The sequence below is a fragment of the Paroedura picta genome, chromosome 6 (genome assembly GCF_049243985.1).
Source record: "Paroedura picta isolate Pp20150507F chromosome 6, Ppicta_v3.0, whole genome shotgun sequence".
NCBI classification, from domain to species: domain Eukaryota; kingdom Metazoa; phylum Chordata; class Lepidosauria; order Squamata; family Gekkonidae; genus Paroedura; species Paroedura picta.
The window spans coordinates 109,046,774-109,062,670 of record NC_135374.1 but is presented as its reverse complement, the minus strand read 5'-3'; the positions used below and the strand labels follow the sequence as shown (position 1 = coordinate 109,062,670).

The 15,897-nt window shown below is 43.1% G+C and overlaps 1 protein-coding gene across 2 annotated transcripts in view; it reads right to left on the bottom strand.

Annotated features, from left to right (window-relative positions):
• GPC6 (glypican 6) overlaps positions 1–15,897 on the bottom strand; it is a 947,632-nt gene that overhangs the window by 443,946 nt on the left and 487,789 nt on the right. For both annotated transcript variants that reach the window (XM_077343885.1, XM_077343886.1), the window contains exon 3: positions 1,624–2,015. In XM_077343885.1, the coding sequence (XP_077200000.1) occupies positions 1,624–2,015 (392 nt within the window). The remainder of the gene's footprint in view (positions 1–1,623; positions 2,016–15,897) is intronic.

Genomic DNA, 15,897 nt, shown 5'->3' with positions numbered 1-15,897 from the left:
TCGCAGGGCAGGCATAGGAATGACAGAGCATTAAAGCCAGCTGCAGGGCTTGACAGCACTGGGTGGACCCAGGAGAAGTTTCAGTTCTGCAGTAAATACCAGTGCGGATGCTGGATCTAAGTCAAGCACCTAAGACGCAAACATCAGGCTGCTTCTGAAACCTTATACACATGGGAACACAGAGCTGTATTTCTGAACATTATTCACACAATATGATTAAGGAACTTTCATTTGAGATGCTTCTTTTGGAAATATGACCATGGTAGAACTTGGCAACTAGAGATAAAGCAAACAAAACCCACAGCCAAAGTACTATACAAAGAGCCAAACAACACTGTCAATGGTGTTTCTTCAATTAAAACTGCAAGATGGTCCAATTTACATAAGAAATTGGAAGCGAAACCGTTATAAACTGTTCAAGGAAAGCTGTATTGTAACTAAAACCCTCCATGTGCAATTGTCAGAAATTCTATATTGCGAATCGTGGGGGGGGGGACATTGCAACAGCTCCTTAAGCTCTGTGAAACGCTTACATAGCCCCTCAACCTCATATAAAACAGCATACGACACCATAATGGGGACAAAAACAGGGGGGGGGAGGGCAGAGAAATGGGCTGGAAATGAATTACTGCTCTCTGCATCACTTGAGGCATTCTTGGTCACTGTGGCCAACCAGGAGATCAACCACAAGTGTGTCCCACCCCACCCCAACATGGGAAGATCAGGTTGTGTGCAGAATATGTAGACACTAGTTAAAGATCTTCTTGCCATTTTGTCAAACAGAGCTCCTTCTTCTGCTTCCATTCCTTTTGCATGGTGTTTCCTAGTCTTTTAGAATGTAAACTTCAATAGGTCATCTTTAGAACATGACTTGTTTTGGTTTATGCATAGCAGTTATTTACTGCAATCATTTGAGAAGAAAGGGAACGGTGGAGCTGCGGCCCTTGGAAAAACACCACTGAGGACTCAAGGACCCTCCTGAACGATAGGCCAGGCAGAATACGGGGGGGGGGGTCTGCAGAGGGGAGCTGATAGCATACAAAATTCTTCATTAATCTCGCTCCATTCGTGATTCTTGCCTTACCCTGAAAATGTGAAGCACTTTACTTAACACAAGCGGAGCATTTCCCTCCCCCCAAAATCTTAGCCTGTACCAGTTCAGACTATTGGTAGGGGGAATCCCATGTGTAAATGGGTGACCATGTCAGACAGGAGTTTTTGGCTACCTTCTAGCTTTCCAGGTGGAAAATCCAGCATGCATCTCCTGAGTTGTAATCTGAAGCAGCACAATTGAGAAAGTGCTTTTCTGCAATTTTAGACATCTTTGAAAGCATGGAAGACAGGATGGGGGAATGGGCTGGCAAACACGTTTCCCTGAAATCAGAGGCTTTTGACAGAGCTAAGCACAGTTCTGTTTTAAATGGAAATCTTGGCTGCGCTGCTATCGTTCTGAGAAAATCCATGGGACCAAACATGGTAAAGTTACCACTCACACCAAATTCACTTTTAGCGATAATCAGGACATAGATGAAGAGTTGCACACAGTGGTCGATTGCAACCCAAATCTCCAGTGAAGCAATTTAAAAGAAAGAACCAAGAAGTAAAAGAAATCATTCTGATTACCTTGGATACCCTGTTAGCAACTTCTCTGCCCACGGTCAGTCCCTGAACAAAAGTCCGTGCAGCGATGAAAGCTCTTGTCACCTGAACTTTCAGTTTCCTGGGTACGTCTCCAAAAGGTTTGAGCTGGTCTGTGTATTTGCTTACACACTCGAGATAGTCCTCAGAGAAATGATACTGGGGGTTTATGAGTTGGAACATTCGCTCTAATAGCCGAGCCCAGAAGTCATTCAGCATTTCCTCCAAGTTCACGTTGCCTCCTGTGTAATATCTTTTCAGTTCTATAAAGAGTTCCTGGAAAACTTCTGAATTCTGCATATACAACATCCCATACGTCCGTACAAACATATCGTTTAAGGATCGTTCAGCATTCTCCAGGAGTTCTCGGAAAAATTCTAGGGGAAAAAAGAAGCATATTTGTAAGGATAGGGAAAAAAATTCTTAATAACAATAAGTAATCAAAATAAATAACCAACTTATCACTAATCAGAACTAGAGAGAAAGAAAAAAGATGGACTTGGAGATGATGAATTATGGACTTGGAGACAACAACTGAAAATACCAAGGGCTGCAAAAAGAACAAATCCTTCTGTTCTGGACCAAATTAAAGCCTATTGCTCACTTGAGATGATGATCTGTAAACAAAAACATTCATACTTTGGTCACATAATGTGTGAAAATGAAGGATTAGAAAAAAGAAAGATTATGCCTTTGTACGAGTGAAGGACTCAGAAGTTGACCAAGAACAAGACAGATAGAAAGAATCCAAAACATAAATAGACTGACCTTACAAAATTTAACAGAAATGGCTGCAGTCAGAATTGAATGGCTAGCCTTTGCACAATGACCATTTCCGCACTAGTGATTCTGTTCGGATTTGCTTTTTTAAAATTTTGCTTTTTTAAAAAAGTTTTTATTATTATTTATAAAGAGAAAACAAAAAGAATAAAACAAAATAAGAAACAATTATCATTAGTGGCACCATGTTACAAACTCCAACTTATCCACTGCCTAATAACACTACTATATAGCTACTTATTCAGATAGTCCAAGTAAAAGTCCCATTGATTTTGGAAGTCTTCCACAGGTCATTTATTTACCAGATTTGCTATGTTAACCATCTTAGAAAATTCTTCAAGCTTATCCAACCAGTCAGTCACGCTAGGTAGATCTGGATATTTCCAATGCTGCCTTTTTCATCCTAAGGTTCTTATGATGTTAGACTTCTTAATCTCTTATATTATTATTACCGTTTTTTTTTCTTTTTTGAATTGCTTCAATTTCCAATTACAAGAGTATCTGATTTTTGGTCTGAATGACCGTAAAATAAAGATTGACTGATTGATAATGAACTGCTTCAAGGATGACATTTGCTCAACTCATTTTGGTGCCTTAGTAATCCAACGAACATTTGCCAGGAACCCACTGTGTTCAATGGGGCTTCCTTCTATTTAAGTTTGCATTGGACTGCAGCCTTATATTTGAATAGAAATATTGGTGAGGTTTTTTTTTTTTTTTTGAAAGCACATTAAAATAGAGATTAATGGATTCCTCATATGGGTTCAGAATTGAAAATCTGTCTCTCTAAATGTTAAAACATGCTTTCAAGGAAACTGCTATGAAGGCTGCTCCCTTTATTCTTTGAGGAGTGCCTTACTGAAACCCCTACCGCTTTAATACCTGCAAATATCATATCACAAGTGTTTCAGCTTTTAAGCACTAAGTGTGAGAGAATGAAAAATTTAGGCAAGGGCGTGCCTAAGTTAATGAGCTAAAACTGAGAGATGAACAAACTTAATCAGTATAGTATGTTCAGCATAAAAGTTCATCCACTGGATCAGACCTTATAGTCCAGCACAGCCTTTCTCAACTTTTTTTTACCATTGAGAAACCCCTGAAACATTCTTCAGGCTTTCAGAAACTGCAGAAGTGGCACAATGGTGCAGAATATAGTTGGGAAACATAACTGTGTGCAGTTTCTGCACACCCACGAAATCTCCCCTTCCATCCCCCTCCAGGCCCATCATTGGCCATTGGGGAGGCAGGGCAACAAGACTATATATGTTTGTATCAGTCAGTAAATGTTTAATTATATTCATTTACATACACACACAAACTCCAGCCTATTTGGAAAATCTTTCTGGGGCCAGCAAGAAACACTAGGGTTTCACAAAACCCTGGTTGAGAAAGCCTGCTGCAACATCCTGTTTCATGTAATGGTTGACAATACAGAGATCGAGGCTTTCCTCTCCCCAATTTACAAGCCTGGGACAAGGAAGTCCCCTTGAATTTCAAAGGGAGAGCCTCTCCACTTCTACATTCTATTTTGAGAGTTATCTGAAATCCAGAAAGACACAAGTGTGGGGATTTCTCAGGACCAAAGAAAATAGAAGGGGAGGGGAGGTCATCATTTTATAGTCCCATCTTGTCAGATCTCAGAAGTTAAGTGAGGTCACTACTTGGAAGGGACACTGTCAAGCAAGACACTTCAGAGTAAGGCAATGGGAAAACACTTTTCCTTTTAACTTGCCTTAGAAACCCTTTGCTGAGGTGACCACAAGTCAGGTGAGACTTGATGGTGCTTTACACACACACATAGAAATTGAGAGTCCAGTGCTATTGGCACCTCTGTGTGTTTTCAGATATAGCTCAGAATCGGATTGCTACCACGGGGAACAGTAGGACCAGGTACTCTGTTTAAATGCTAGGCAATACAGGTGACGTGAAGAGATTCAAAAGAATCCCACCTATTGAACAAACTCATAAATAGTCAGGAATAAACTTCAAAACCAAACATGAAACGGCAAGGACTTCTCACCTATGCAACCCTAATGTAATGTGGAATCAAAGTATCTCAATGATCTTTTGAGGTGTCTGTTGTTTGGGGTGTTTCCTCTCTACTATGTTTTGCTTTATCTGTAGAAATGCTAATGTTCAAATCATATATAAACCCAAAAAAATCTCGTTCCATGATTGTCCCAATCACGCAGGTATGGTTGTTCTTCAGAGGGTTCTTGGAAATCCAGAACTTCATCTCATCTAAATGAGGCAGTTTCTTCATATACATCACAACCTGTCTTTGAGACCACATAAGGCTACCTGGAAATATACCATACTGTTTTCTCAATCTCTGTTTTTAACAAATAACTGTTCTATAGTAACCCTATAGGCTTCCATCCATGAAGAACTGGCTCTCCATAGGCTTTGATAACATGATTTGGCCCTCAGTAGCTATTATTAGAGGCATTTTGTTGGCTTGGATATGTATTACTTCAATACATGACAGTAAAGTCAGGGGAAAAATAAACCTTTGTAGTAGAGAATGTGAACGCTGATTTCCATGTAAGAAACCAGACCCATTATAGCATGTGTGGCATTTAATATAATATGCTTCATTCTGCCAAATTCCTGTTTACCATACCTTCCTGAACAATCTATTTCCTGATACAAACAAAAGGTCCCTTAAGTAATTGTGGCCTAAGGAGACTTTGTATACATCTGTATTTCAGCACAAACACATGGCACATTTGACTTAACCCTGCTGAAGCGCTATTCAGACAGGATAATCTATTATTATGACACATCCAAATGATTACTACGTCTAAAGAAAGGCAATTATAGCGACTAATTGAGAGCCAGCGTGGTATAGTGGACTCTAATCTGGAGAAACGGATTGATTCTCCGTTCTTCCACATAAAGCCAGCTGGGTGACCTTAGGCTAGTAGCAGTTTTCTTAGGGCTGGTCTCATAGAAGAGTTCTGATAGTGCTCTCTCAGCTCTACCTGCATCACAGGGTGCCTGTTGTGAGGAGAGGGAGGGAAAGGTGTTTGTACGCCGCTTTGGGACTACTTCAGTTAGTGAAAAGCAGAGTATAAAAAAACCCAGCTCTTCTTCTAATGTCTTTTAAAGTGTGGAACTAGACATTATAAGGAACACGTAAGTTTCTCGAGGACATATTTTCTTCACAATGCTAATTTGAAGCAAGAGGCATCTGAAAATGGGCGGGAAAGTGACTGCTTAAGCATTCCCCCAATTACTGATTCTCCCATGGCCTGCCATTTTGAAATGGTTTCCTCAGCTGAGCTCTGAAACCAGAATAAACTAAGAAAAACAGGCAACTGGAAGCAAATGGCAGAATCATTTGCACAGAAGAACTGCGAGAAAACATTTGTGGGAAGGGTTGAATATTCTTCTATCCCACCTGCCAAATCTCCAATTATATGAGAACACAGGTTTAAGAAAAGGTGTAATATCTGATTGGCTGACTCCACACGGGTGGAAAAGGCCAGGGCGACATCAGTACGGACCCAAGGCTAATCCCTGTATTTATATGACATTGCCGCCAGGCCACCGCCCGACCAGTCCTGGTGTAGATCGGGCCTAAGAATCCCCTCACTAAGTGAACACGGATTTTTCTTGTTCCCTTTTGGAGCTGTGGGGGCCAACAGGGCCTGTCCTGTGGCAGGCCTGTCAGGACGGGAAGAGCTAGGCCTTCCAGGCCTGATTACTCCCTGCCCTATGGAGGCCAGAAGGGGCAAAAATGGCCTGGCCTGCTTTGTGGCACTTTGTGGCGCCGCGGGATGGACCATGGCTTTAAATTTTTCCCCTACCTTCCAGCAAAATAAATCCCCACCCAGCCACGTGGCGGAACCTTTCTACCACCACTGTGTTTCCTAGGGCAGGGGTCATCAACCCCCGGTCTGCGGCCCGGTGGCGGGCCGCAAAGGCCACGGTACCGGGCCACCGGCAGCCATGCCTGCCTCCCCCCACCGGCAGCAAGAAGGAAGGGAAGAGGCAGGCACAGCCACCGGCATGGCGGTGACGCAAACGCGCATACGCGCTGTTGCTGTGCACGAGCGTTAGCGCCCCCTAGTGGCGAAAACACACATGCGCGGCAACTGCACATGCGCGTTTTCGCAGCACCCGGGCCGTCGGCTCTTCCCTCACTCCGGAGGCAGTCCCTGACCTGAGAAAGGTTGGGGACCGCTATCCCAGGGGACTCATTTCAGCACCCAAGCCGATCTGGCACTTGAATGTGTCACCCATGGGGACACAGCATGCTGCAGAGCACACAGCGGCAGCTCAGCGGCACCACTGGTACGGAATCAGCCATTCTCTCCTAATAAATTCAAATGGACCCTTGGCCCTAGGACTCGCCACCAGCCATGATACTACCTTTGTGTTCTTGTACCTTTCACTTCTGTAACTACATATTTTAGTCTTCCTGTTTTGCAACCAGATAAAGGTGGGAAAAATGACTGGTATTTGCCATGTCACTAGGCAACCATATTCTTTTCATGCCAATTGCCAGAGGGATATATAATCATGCTTTTTGAATGGGAATCTTGAGATGTTGAACATGAAGTTGTTGGGAATGATGAGATGTTGAACAAATCAAATGCTTGGGGTTTTTTGGTTAATTTTTTTTGCCTAATTAAAGAAACAATGTTAAATAATATTCATGGTTGTAGTCTTAATAAAAGTAAATATTTATGACAATATTTGTAAAAGGAGTGATCATTTAACATCATTTTAAGAGTCTGTTTTAAGCCTTAGAACTGCTTTATGAGATTCATTTAAAAGAGCCAGCTTGGTGTAGTGGTTAGGAGTGCGGACTTCTAATCTGGCATGCCGGGTTCAATTCTGCACTCCTCCACATGCAGCCAGCTGACCTTGGGCTCACCACAGCACTGATAAAACTATTCTGACCGAGCAGTAATATTAGGGGTCTCTCAGCCTCACCCGCCTCACAGGGTGTCTGTTGTGAGGAGAGGAAAGGGAAGGTGATTGGAAGTCATTTTGAGACTCCTTCAGGTAGAGAAAAGCAGCATATAAGAACCAACTCTTCCTCTTCTTCTTTGCATTGTAAGCTGCTCAGTGTTTTATGTTGCCTTTATGCTCTGGCTAGGGGTACTGTCCCCTTTCCCCCCAAGCAGCTGTTGTAGAAAAACTTTTTAAAAACCTTGCAGTTCTGTGTGCGTCATCACATACATTCAGGCAAATACTTTAAAAATAAAGTGATATAGGGTGACTCTAGGAATTGCCAATAATGCTGTGGTTTACCGTAGAGTTCCCAGTGATTCCTAGAGCTCACCTATGTCAGTTTTTTTAAACAGCAGTGACAGTGATGAGACAGCTGGCATCATGTACTTCCCCTATCCACACCCAAAACATTCCTAGCCTTGAAGGACTTTGAACCTGTTATTGTGTTGTTTTATGATGTTTTATTTCATAAGCCTCCTTTAGCAGGTTCTCTGGGGATGTGAACTTTTCTAAACAAACTGGTAAGAAGTAAGATCTCTCAAATATTCAGATTGTATGGTTCCTCACATAGGATCTTAAAGCCAATCCTAAAATGGGATATTATATATCTATAGATTATATATCTATAGATATATCTATATTTATATAGATTATATATCTATAGATATTTTAGATTATATATCTATAGATATTTTGGTGTTAAAGTAAGGGATGGATTTTGTAGCAATCTGTAAAGGGCTCTCATTGTCATCAGGTTCAAACAATGCTGCATATTAGACAGTCAAATTTATGAAATCTATTAGTGAGGGAGTTAAAAAAAAAAACTTGTCTGCCAGCTAGTATTTTATTAATGCTTAGTTTTTACTTAACTAATCATTTTTAGAAGCCCCAGGTAGAGAGGCAGAATACAGATCTTTTAAATAAATAAACACAATAGTAAATATGTAATCATACTTAACTGAACAAGCCACAAGGAGCAAGCAGATGAAAAATGGGAACCAAGGGGAAGAAAACAAGGCAAAAAATATTAAAACACTTGGAGAAAAATAGCAAGTTATCTAAGTGTGGATGACAGAAGACATCTTTCTCGTTATTTCATAGAAAATTCTGCAAAAATATAAAAAATCAAATCCCTACAGAGCTTTAGCCAAAGCTATCATAATGACATGGCTTGCAGTATATTCACTGCTGATCAGATTGTTACATGGAAAATGAGGTCTTGCAAGGGGGAGGGTCACAGGAATACGTAAACTGATTCAAGCTGTTGGTCATTCAAGGACAGAGAGACCTACTCTGACAGCTAGCAGCTCTTCAGGCTCCATAGTCCCATCATCCTATCCCATCACCTGATGCTTTTAAGTGAAGCTGCCTCAGCTCTCCACCTTACCCATTTGGTACAAGTCCAACTTACTATGGAATGTATGCATTTGTAGATCCTTGCTGAATATTTCATTCCGAGCAAACTGGTTTCCCAACAAAGGATGCATCAGAAATAAATACCAGAGCTTTAAGATCGGGCATGCCTTTTGTGCTGACAAGACAGATTGTCCTGGTAACTGGTAGTGAATCTGGTAACAGCATTTCTTTCCCCCTGTATTTTCCATTCGTTTGATGGAAAGCTTCTCTGTTATGGCTCCCTCTTGAACAGCTGTAACTGTTCTCACAAGGTCCAAGTGGAAGTATCACTCATGCAATACATCAAATGTCTACAACATGTTGCAGTATTATTCCCACACCACAGGCCATATAACAACAATCTCCACATTTTAAGTATGCCATTGAAAACTTCCTTTGCCCCAAGTATCCTGCTTCGAAGACAACAATGGAAGAAAGAAAAAAAATCCATTCCTCCCCAAATCTGCCTTGATAAGAGTCCCAACAACTCAGTTTTTAGTTATTTTATTTTATTTTAAACATTTATTAGATACTTTCTCCCTTCGGGACTGGAGGCAGCTAACGATATTAATCGAGCATATTTTTTAAAAACACACAAGAAAAACAAAGCTTGTAAAAAAAGCTCCATTAAAAAGTCAACAATTTGCAAATCCCATTTAGGACCGCCACAAGAAAACGAAATCGATCAACTTCACTCTTTAAAACAACCGTCAGAATCGTAGAATTAAAGAGTTGGAAGGGGCCATCTAAGCCATCTAGTCCAACTCCCTGCCCAAGGCAGCCTAAAGCATCCATTGTCAAATACCTCCTGAAGACTGACAAGGAGGGAGACAGGTACACCTCCTTGGGGAGGTTGTTCCATAACTGTAGGGCTGCCACCAGATGGACCTCTTTGATTGGTGGGACAGTCAGGAGGGACTCTTGCCGCCATCTTAATTCTCAGGAACGCATGTATGGAAGAAGATGGCCCTCTAGATACCAAGGGTCTCAAGCCAAATGGGTGACAGTAGCCATGTTGGCATCTGCATTCCTGATATGTTTTTACTGCATACGTGCTTTGTATTTCTGGATTCTCCACAGGAGAGGGATGGAGTTTGGATTAAGCATTTGGTGACTTGGCAATTGGTAGAAGTATGGGGTTGTTTATAGTTTCGCTTTGCTTTCTGCAGTGGCTAGAAGTGTTGAAAGGAGAGGAAGATACGGTGTTATCCACATAACACTATCCTTGGAGGGCTTTACACCCGGGTGTTGCCAATGAGCCTGGGAAAGTGGGGAGGTTACCTTCCACAGTAGGGTGGCATGACATGAGGAGCTGTACAGTCTGAGGAACTGTACAAAACAGCACATGCGTCTGTAAGAAATGGGCAAAGACCATTTTAGAAAAGTATAATTATTATTCAATTTCCAAGTGTTAATAAAGCTAACCATTATTGGAAAAGGATTTTGAGTCTTACATGTCCTTTATTCAGGCACCAGGTGGCATGGAAGTTAAAGCCACTGCAGGTAAAATTGAGGCGAGCTTTTCAGAAAGTTTGAAATCACTTTGGTAAGCTCAACCAGGGGTAGAGTATCCAGCCTCCTGACTGGGCCTGGAATTCTCCTGGAATTACAACTTATCTCCAGACTAAAGCGCACTGTCCATGTGGATAAAATGTCACCTTGAAAAGGCATTCTCTATGGCACCATATGCTGGATGAGATACCACCCCTCCCAAACTTGGCCCTCCCCAGGTTTCACCCCCAATTTCCAGGAATTTCTCAACCTAGATTGGCAACCCTAGCCAAGGATCATGTTTAGGGATGCCAGTCCCCAGGTGGGACCTGGGGAATCCCCTGGAATTACAGCTCCCCTCCTGGCCAAAGAGAATCAGTTCTCCTGCTCTGGAAGGTGGACTCCATAGCTTTATAGTCCACTGAGGTCCCTCCCTGCCCCCAGGTCCTACCCACACCTTACTCCACCCACAAAGTCTCCAGGTATTTCCCACCAAGAACAGCAACCCTAGGCATGTTGCCAGTATAGCAGATGGGCTAACCAACAGGTTTCCTAGTATTTCTCTGGGTCCCTATGCACACACACCAAAGCCATCATATTCCTCTGATTACAATATGCATGGTACGTTGGAATCCTTCCCAAGCATTCTTTGCAATACCCCTCCTACTTTCTGACCAGGATTAATAGACTCCCTTCCTACTTGCATCTAATGAAGGGAGAGTTGGCTCTCCCAAGCCAGTACCCTGAAATGCTTGTTTGTTCTTATGGTGTACCTGGATTCAAATCAAACCGTTCTACCGCTGATCAGCACAGTTCCCCTCCAGATCTTTACACAGCCCCGGATGTTGAGTAAATATTCTTAAGACAACAGTGGCAGTGCCTAATTGATTATTAGGGAAAATAATAGAAACTCTTTTATTGCAAGTTGGAAACCCTTTACTGACTTTTTGCAGAAAAGTGAAACAAAAGAACGTGTTGATCCCATGTGGATTTGAGAAGTGTGGAAATGTAACATAAATCAGTAATAGTTGGTAATGTTTTTCAGAACTCGAGAATAGACAAGCCGTAACCAGATAGATTCTTATCTGTGAACTGAGGTGGTTGAAGAATACAAAACGTAACTGACATCATTCCGTTTTATCTCCTTATACCATGATTTCTCCACCAGGGTTTCATGAAACCCTGAGATTTCTTAATGGCCCTGGAAGGGTTTCCTGAATGAGTGGGAATTAATTTTTAATATATATTTTAAAATCTGTTAAGCATGTATCAAATGATATGGCCATATGTGGCCATGTCAACTTGCTCCCCCCCAATGGCCAGTGATGGGCCTGGAGGGGGTGGGAAGGGGAGGTGCCCTGGGTAGGCATGTACACAGCTATGCTTCCAAACTATATTCTGCATGATCCTGCCACTTCTAAGGTTTCTCAACAGTAAAAAAGCTATGAAAGGCTGTCTTATACTACTGCACCCTCCAACCCCCAATTTTCTCTGCTTTGCCATGTCTTTCATTCTTTGGATCTTTTATCTTTTGTATCTTTAAAAATTAAAACAAACAAAGCAGAACAGTACCTGTACGCTATGCCCTTATGATTTGTCCTGTGATTCTTGTTGCATTGTCTGAGGGAGTGCATGCACATGATTACAGAAGGATCATGTGCATGCACATGAAAGCTCCTTGAATAAAACTTCCCCGGTCTTAGAGGTGCTGCCCTGCCTATCTTGCATGTTTCCAGAGTTCTGACATGACACCCATACATGTTGCCTTTCATCATCCTGTTAACAGTAACTGTTTTTCTATAGAACTAAGCCGATATTTTAGAAGTACAGCTGAGGCAACTGATCCACTGCTGGAGAACTTTACTTCACATCCCTGTTTCCCAGCAGTGCTTTGCTCCCTTTTCTCGTAGGGATCACTTTACGCAGCCGCCTCACCCCGGTTTTATTTTACCGTTGTTTATCTCTCACACCCGCCAGCCCGTCTACAGCCCAGATCAGATTTGTATGGCTATTCCTCGAGGGTTTTCACAATTTGCTCTCTTTTCCTTTCCATGTGCTTGTACAAAACCAAAACAAGAGGGTAGAAAAATAAGTTATTAGGGCAAGCAACGTAACTGATTTTGTCGCCACGAAGTAATAGTTTCAAGGGTGGGGGATGGGGGGGGTAGGGGGGTAGGGGGGGTAGAGCAAATAGCGATCGCATTTCCTTGATGCAAAGAAAATGCATTTCGGAAAGACAAATCAATGAAGAAGATTTCATCAGAAAAGGAGTAAAATTACAGAAGGATCTTGCATCATCCCTTGCAATAGCTAACTTCATGGTCTCGGTCCGAGCACAAAGGCAGAGAAACAAACCCCTCCGTAGACTCAGGGAATCCAAAAATATATGGAAAAAACATCTGTTCACAATTTTTTTTCCAAAAGAGAATCCAGCCACCCATTCCAAATAGCCTAAGGGCAGCAGAACATGCTCACTGCCTCCAAAATGTTGAGAGCTCTTAATATTTCTTTGTGGGAGCAGGGAAATGAAGATCTAGGTAAGGTTGCCAACTTCCAGGTGTGGGCTGCAGATTGGCTGAAACAACAACTCATCCCCAGATTAAAAGCTTTGAGGAACCCCAGAAGTGGTGGCATGCCCCTTCAGAGAAGTGGGCATGGAAGTAAGATGCGGGAGCTAGCCAATCAATCAATTAATTGTTTAACGTTTCCATTGTGGAGAAAGAGACTGAGCCCGGAGAGTAACAGGGGAAGTGGGCTTCAGTGACATCTGATGATGTCAGCAACCGTCTGGACTTCTGGGAAAGGCTGTAAATCCCCTGGGGAGTTCGCACACATTTTTTATTATTGTTGTTGTTGGATTTCTATGACCACCTGTTTCAGCACAGCCATCTTGGAGGGGGGGGGGGCTTATAGCAAATGCAATCATAATAAAACCAATCAACATTAAAACCATTAAAATATATTGAGTCATTGTAGCAGCCAGGTTTGATTACACGGCTCCCTTCTAGTCCAGGATGGGAGAGGATAATGGAGGAGGGCCCCACATGGTGTTCCATCAGCTCACTGGCCTTCAATAAATGCTTGGCAGAAACACTCCATTCTGCAGGCCTGGAGCTCTTGTGGGAGGTCATTCCACCAATTTGGGGCCAGGACCAGGAAGGGCTTGCCCCTGGTTGAGGCCAAGCGCACATCTCTTGAGCAAGGGATCAGCAGCCTGTTCATATTGCTGGAGCGCAGAGTTCTATGGGGGATGAAGTTGGGCGGTCCCTCAGATACGTCAGACCCAGACCATGGACGGCCTTAAAGGTCAATACTAATACCTTGAACCATAGCCCAAGGGTTCCTCAGAACCCTGGTTGGGAATCCCTGCATTAGATAATGCACTTTCAGTGTGCTTTTGCAGCTGGATTTTCCTGTGTAAAACAAGAAAACCTACTTCAGAATCACAGAATCATAGAGTTAGAAGGGGCCATACAGGCCATCTAGTCCATCTAGTCCAAACCCCTGCACAATGCATACAGGGCATCTAGTCCGTCTAGTCCATTGAAAGCCCATTATCCAGTGTGTGCAGAATGAATGACTAAAGCCGTGTATGAGGAGGACTACTGTAAGGAAGGCAACTGGGCAAGAACGAGCAGAAAAGGTGGTCAGGTCCAACCCACAGAGAGAAGTATTGGACGATATTACATTGGAAAAGCCACACATGTTCTTTATTTGATAGTTACTCCCGAAGAGCTCCAACGCACACCCAAACCAACCCAGAAAACCCAGCTCTATCAACTTTTTCCCTGGCCTACCCAGCCCAGCAGGCCTTTTGTAGGGGTCTTCTCCTCACCCAGGAGGCTCTAGCTCTATTTCGGCATAAATGAAACAGACCCAAAGAGCAGGATGTGACCAGCTTACAAGGCGATCAATGCAACACGAAAGCTTTTACAAAGATCATTTAAAGCAGCTTAGCAAAGTGCACCTCCTTATTAAACTCATTAGGTGGATCTCCGGAGACAACTTAGCAGAGTGTAGTAGGGAAATAAACACTTAGAGCAAGAAAGGAAGAGAGCCTGATCAGAGGTTAAGGACGCCGTAAAAACGTAATAATCAACCAACTATAAATATTTTAAATGTCTCTGATAATGATGGATGAAGAAAAATGGCCCCGGCTATAAAAGAATGGATCAGTCGGAATTTTGGAGCGAGTGTGCCCCCACGAGCAGTTCTTGACCGCACACGTTTGGGAACGTTAATGCATTTTTAAAATGTAATGGCCACTGGCCATATGCACCAATACTCTCATGCCAAATGTGAGCCACTGAGACAAGGAAAACCCCACAACTGATATATAAAGCACCCTTTATAAAGTAAGTACAAATGTACAGGGGAGACATTCTGATTAACTGGGGAAAAGCAATTTGAAAAATACTGTGAAGTTCTGCTGTGGGCAAGCAATTTTGTCACAGACCCACTCTCTGACAACAAAGGTTCCTGCAGCATTCAAAATCCTTTCTACATAGTTATGGGGTATCAACAAAGATGGAAGGAAACCACAGGTTCACACAGAAGCATTTGGGGCCAAATGACAAGACTGAAAGTGCCACTTCTTTACAAGTTGTTTTTAGACCCCACTTTTCACTACCCAAAGGAGTCTCAAAGCAGCTTCCCTTCCCCCCTCCACAACACCCTTCGAGGAAGGTGGGGTCGAGAGAGCCCTGACATTACTGCTCTGTGAGAACAGCATTATCAGGACTGTGACTAGCCCAAGGTCACTCACCTGGCTGCATGAGGAGGAGCGGTGAATCAAACCCAGCTTGCCAGATTAGAAGCCACCACTCTTAACCACTACACCAAGTTGGCATGGTGAGAACTGTCTATTCAGGTAATTGTGCGGAACCCCCTCTAAAAGTGAATCTGCCCATAATAGTCTATAATGTGGGCAAATTAACATATAAGGATCATGTGATAGGTTGGTAATACTATCGGAAGATAAAGAAGAAGAGTTGGTTCCTACATGCCACTTTTCTCTACCCAAAGGAGTCCCAAAGCGGTTTATAGTCGCCTTCCCTTTCCTCTCCCCACAACAGACACCCTGTGAGGTGGGTGAGGCTGAGAGAGCCCTGATATCACTGCTCAGTCAGAACAACTTTATCAGTGCCATGGCAAGCCCAAGGTCACCCAGCTGGCTGCATGTGGGGGAGCGCAGAATCGAACCCGGCTCGCCAGATTAGAAGTCCGCACTCCAAACCACTACACCAAACTGGCTCTCTATTGTAACAATTGTGCTGTTTGGTACGCAGCCACCGTCCTGTCGGCTGGACAACCGAGAGCGGCCTGGTCTGGAGATCTATCCTGCGGTTGCTTTCGTCCTCTATGAGGGCTGAAGCTATGGGAGAAAAGTTGGCATGATCAACTCAGAGCCACAGCAGGGGAACTCCATAATCTCCTTCAGTATTCCCAGGCAACTGGAAAGGCTGGAAAGGATCCATTCCATGGGGGGCTGCAACATTGCTGAGGTCGTGTGGGAAACATGAAGCTGGTAAGCATGAAAAGATGGGCTGTAGCTTGTTTTGGTCAAGCAATGGGAAGGAAGGTAAGGATGTGTCTTCGTTCGCACACCCAACATGTGTCAAGACATAC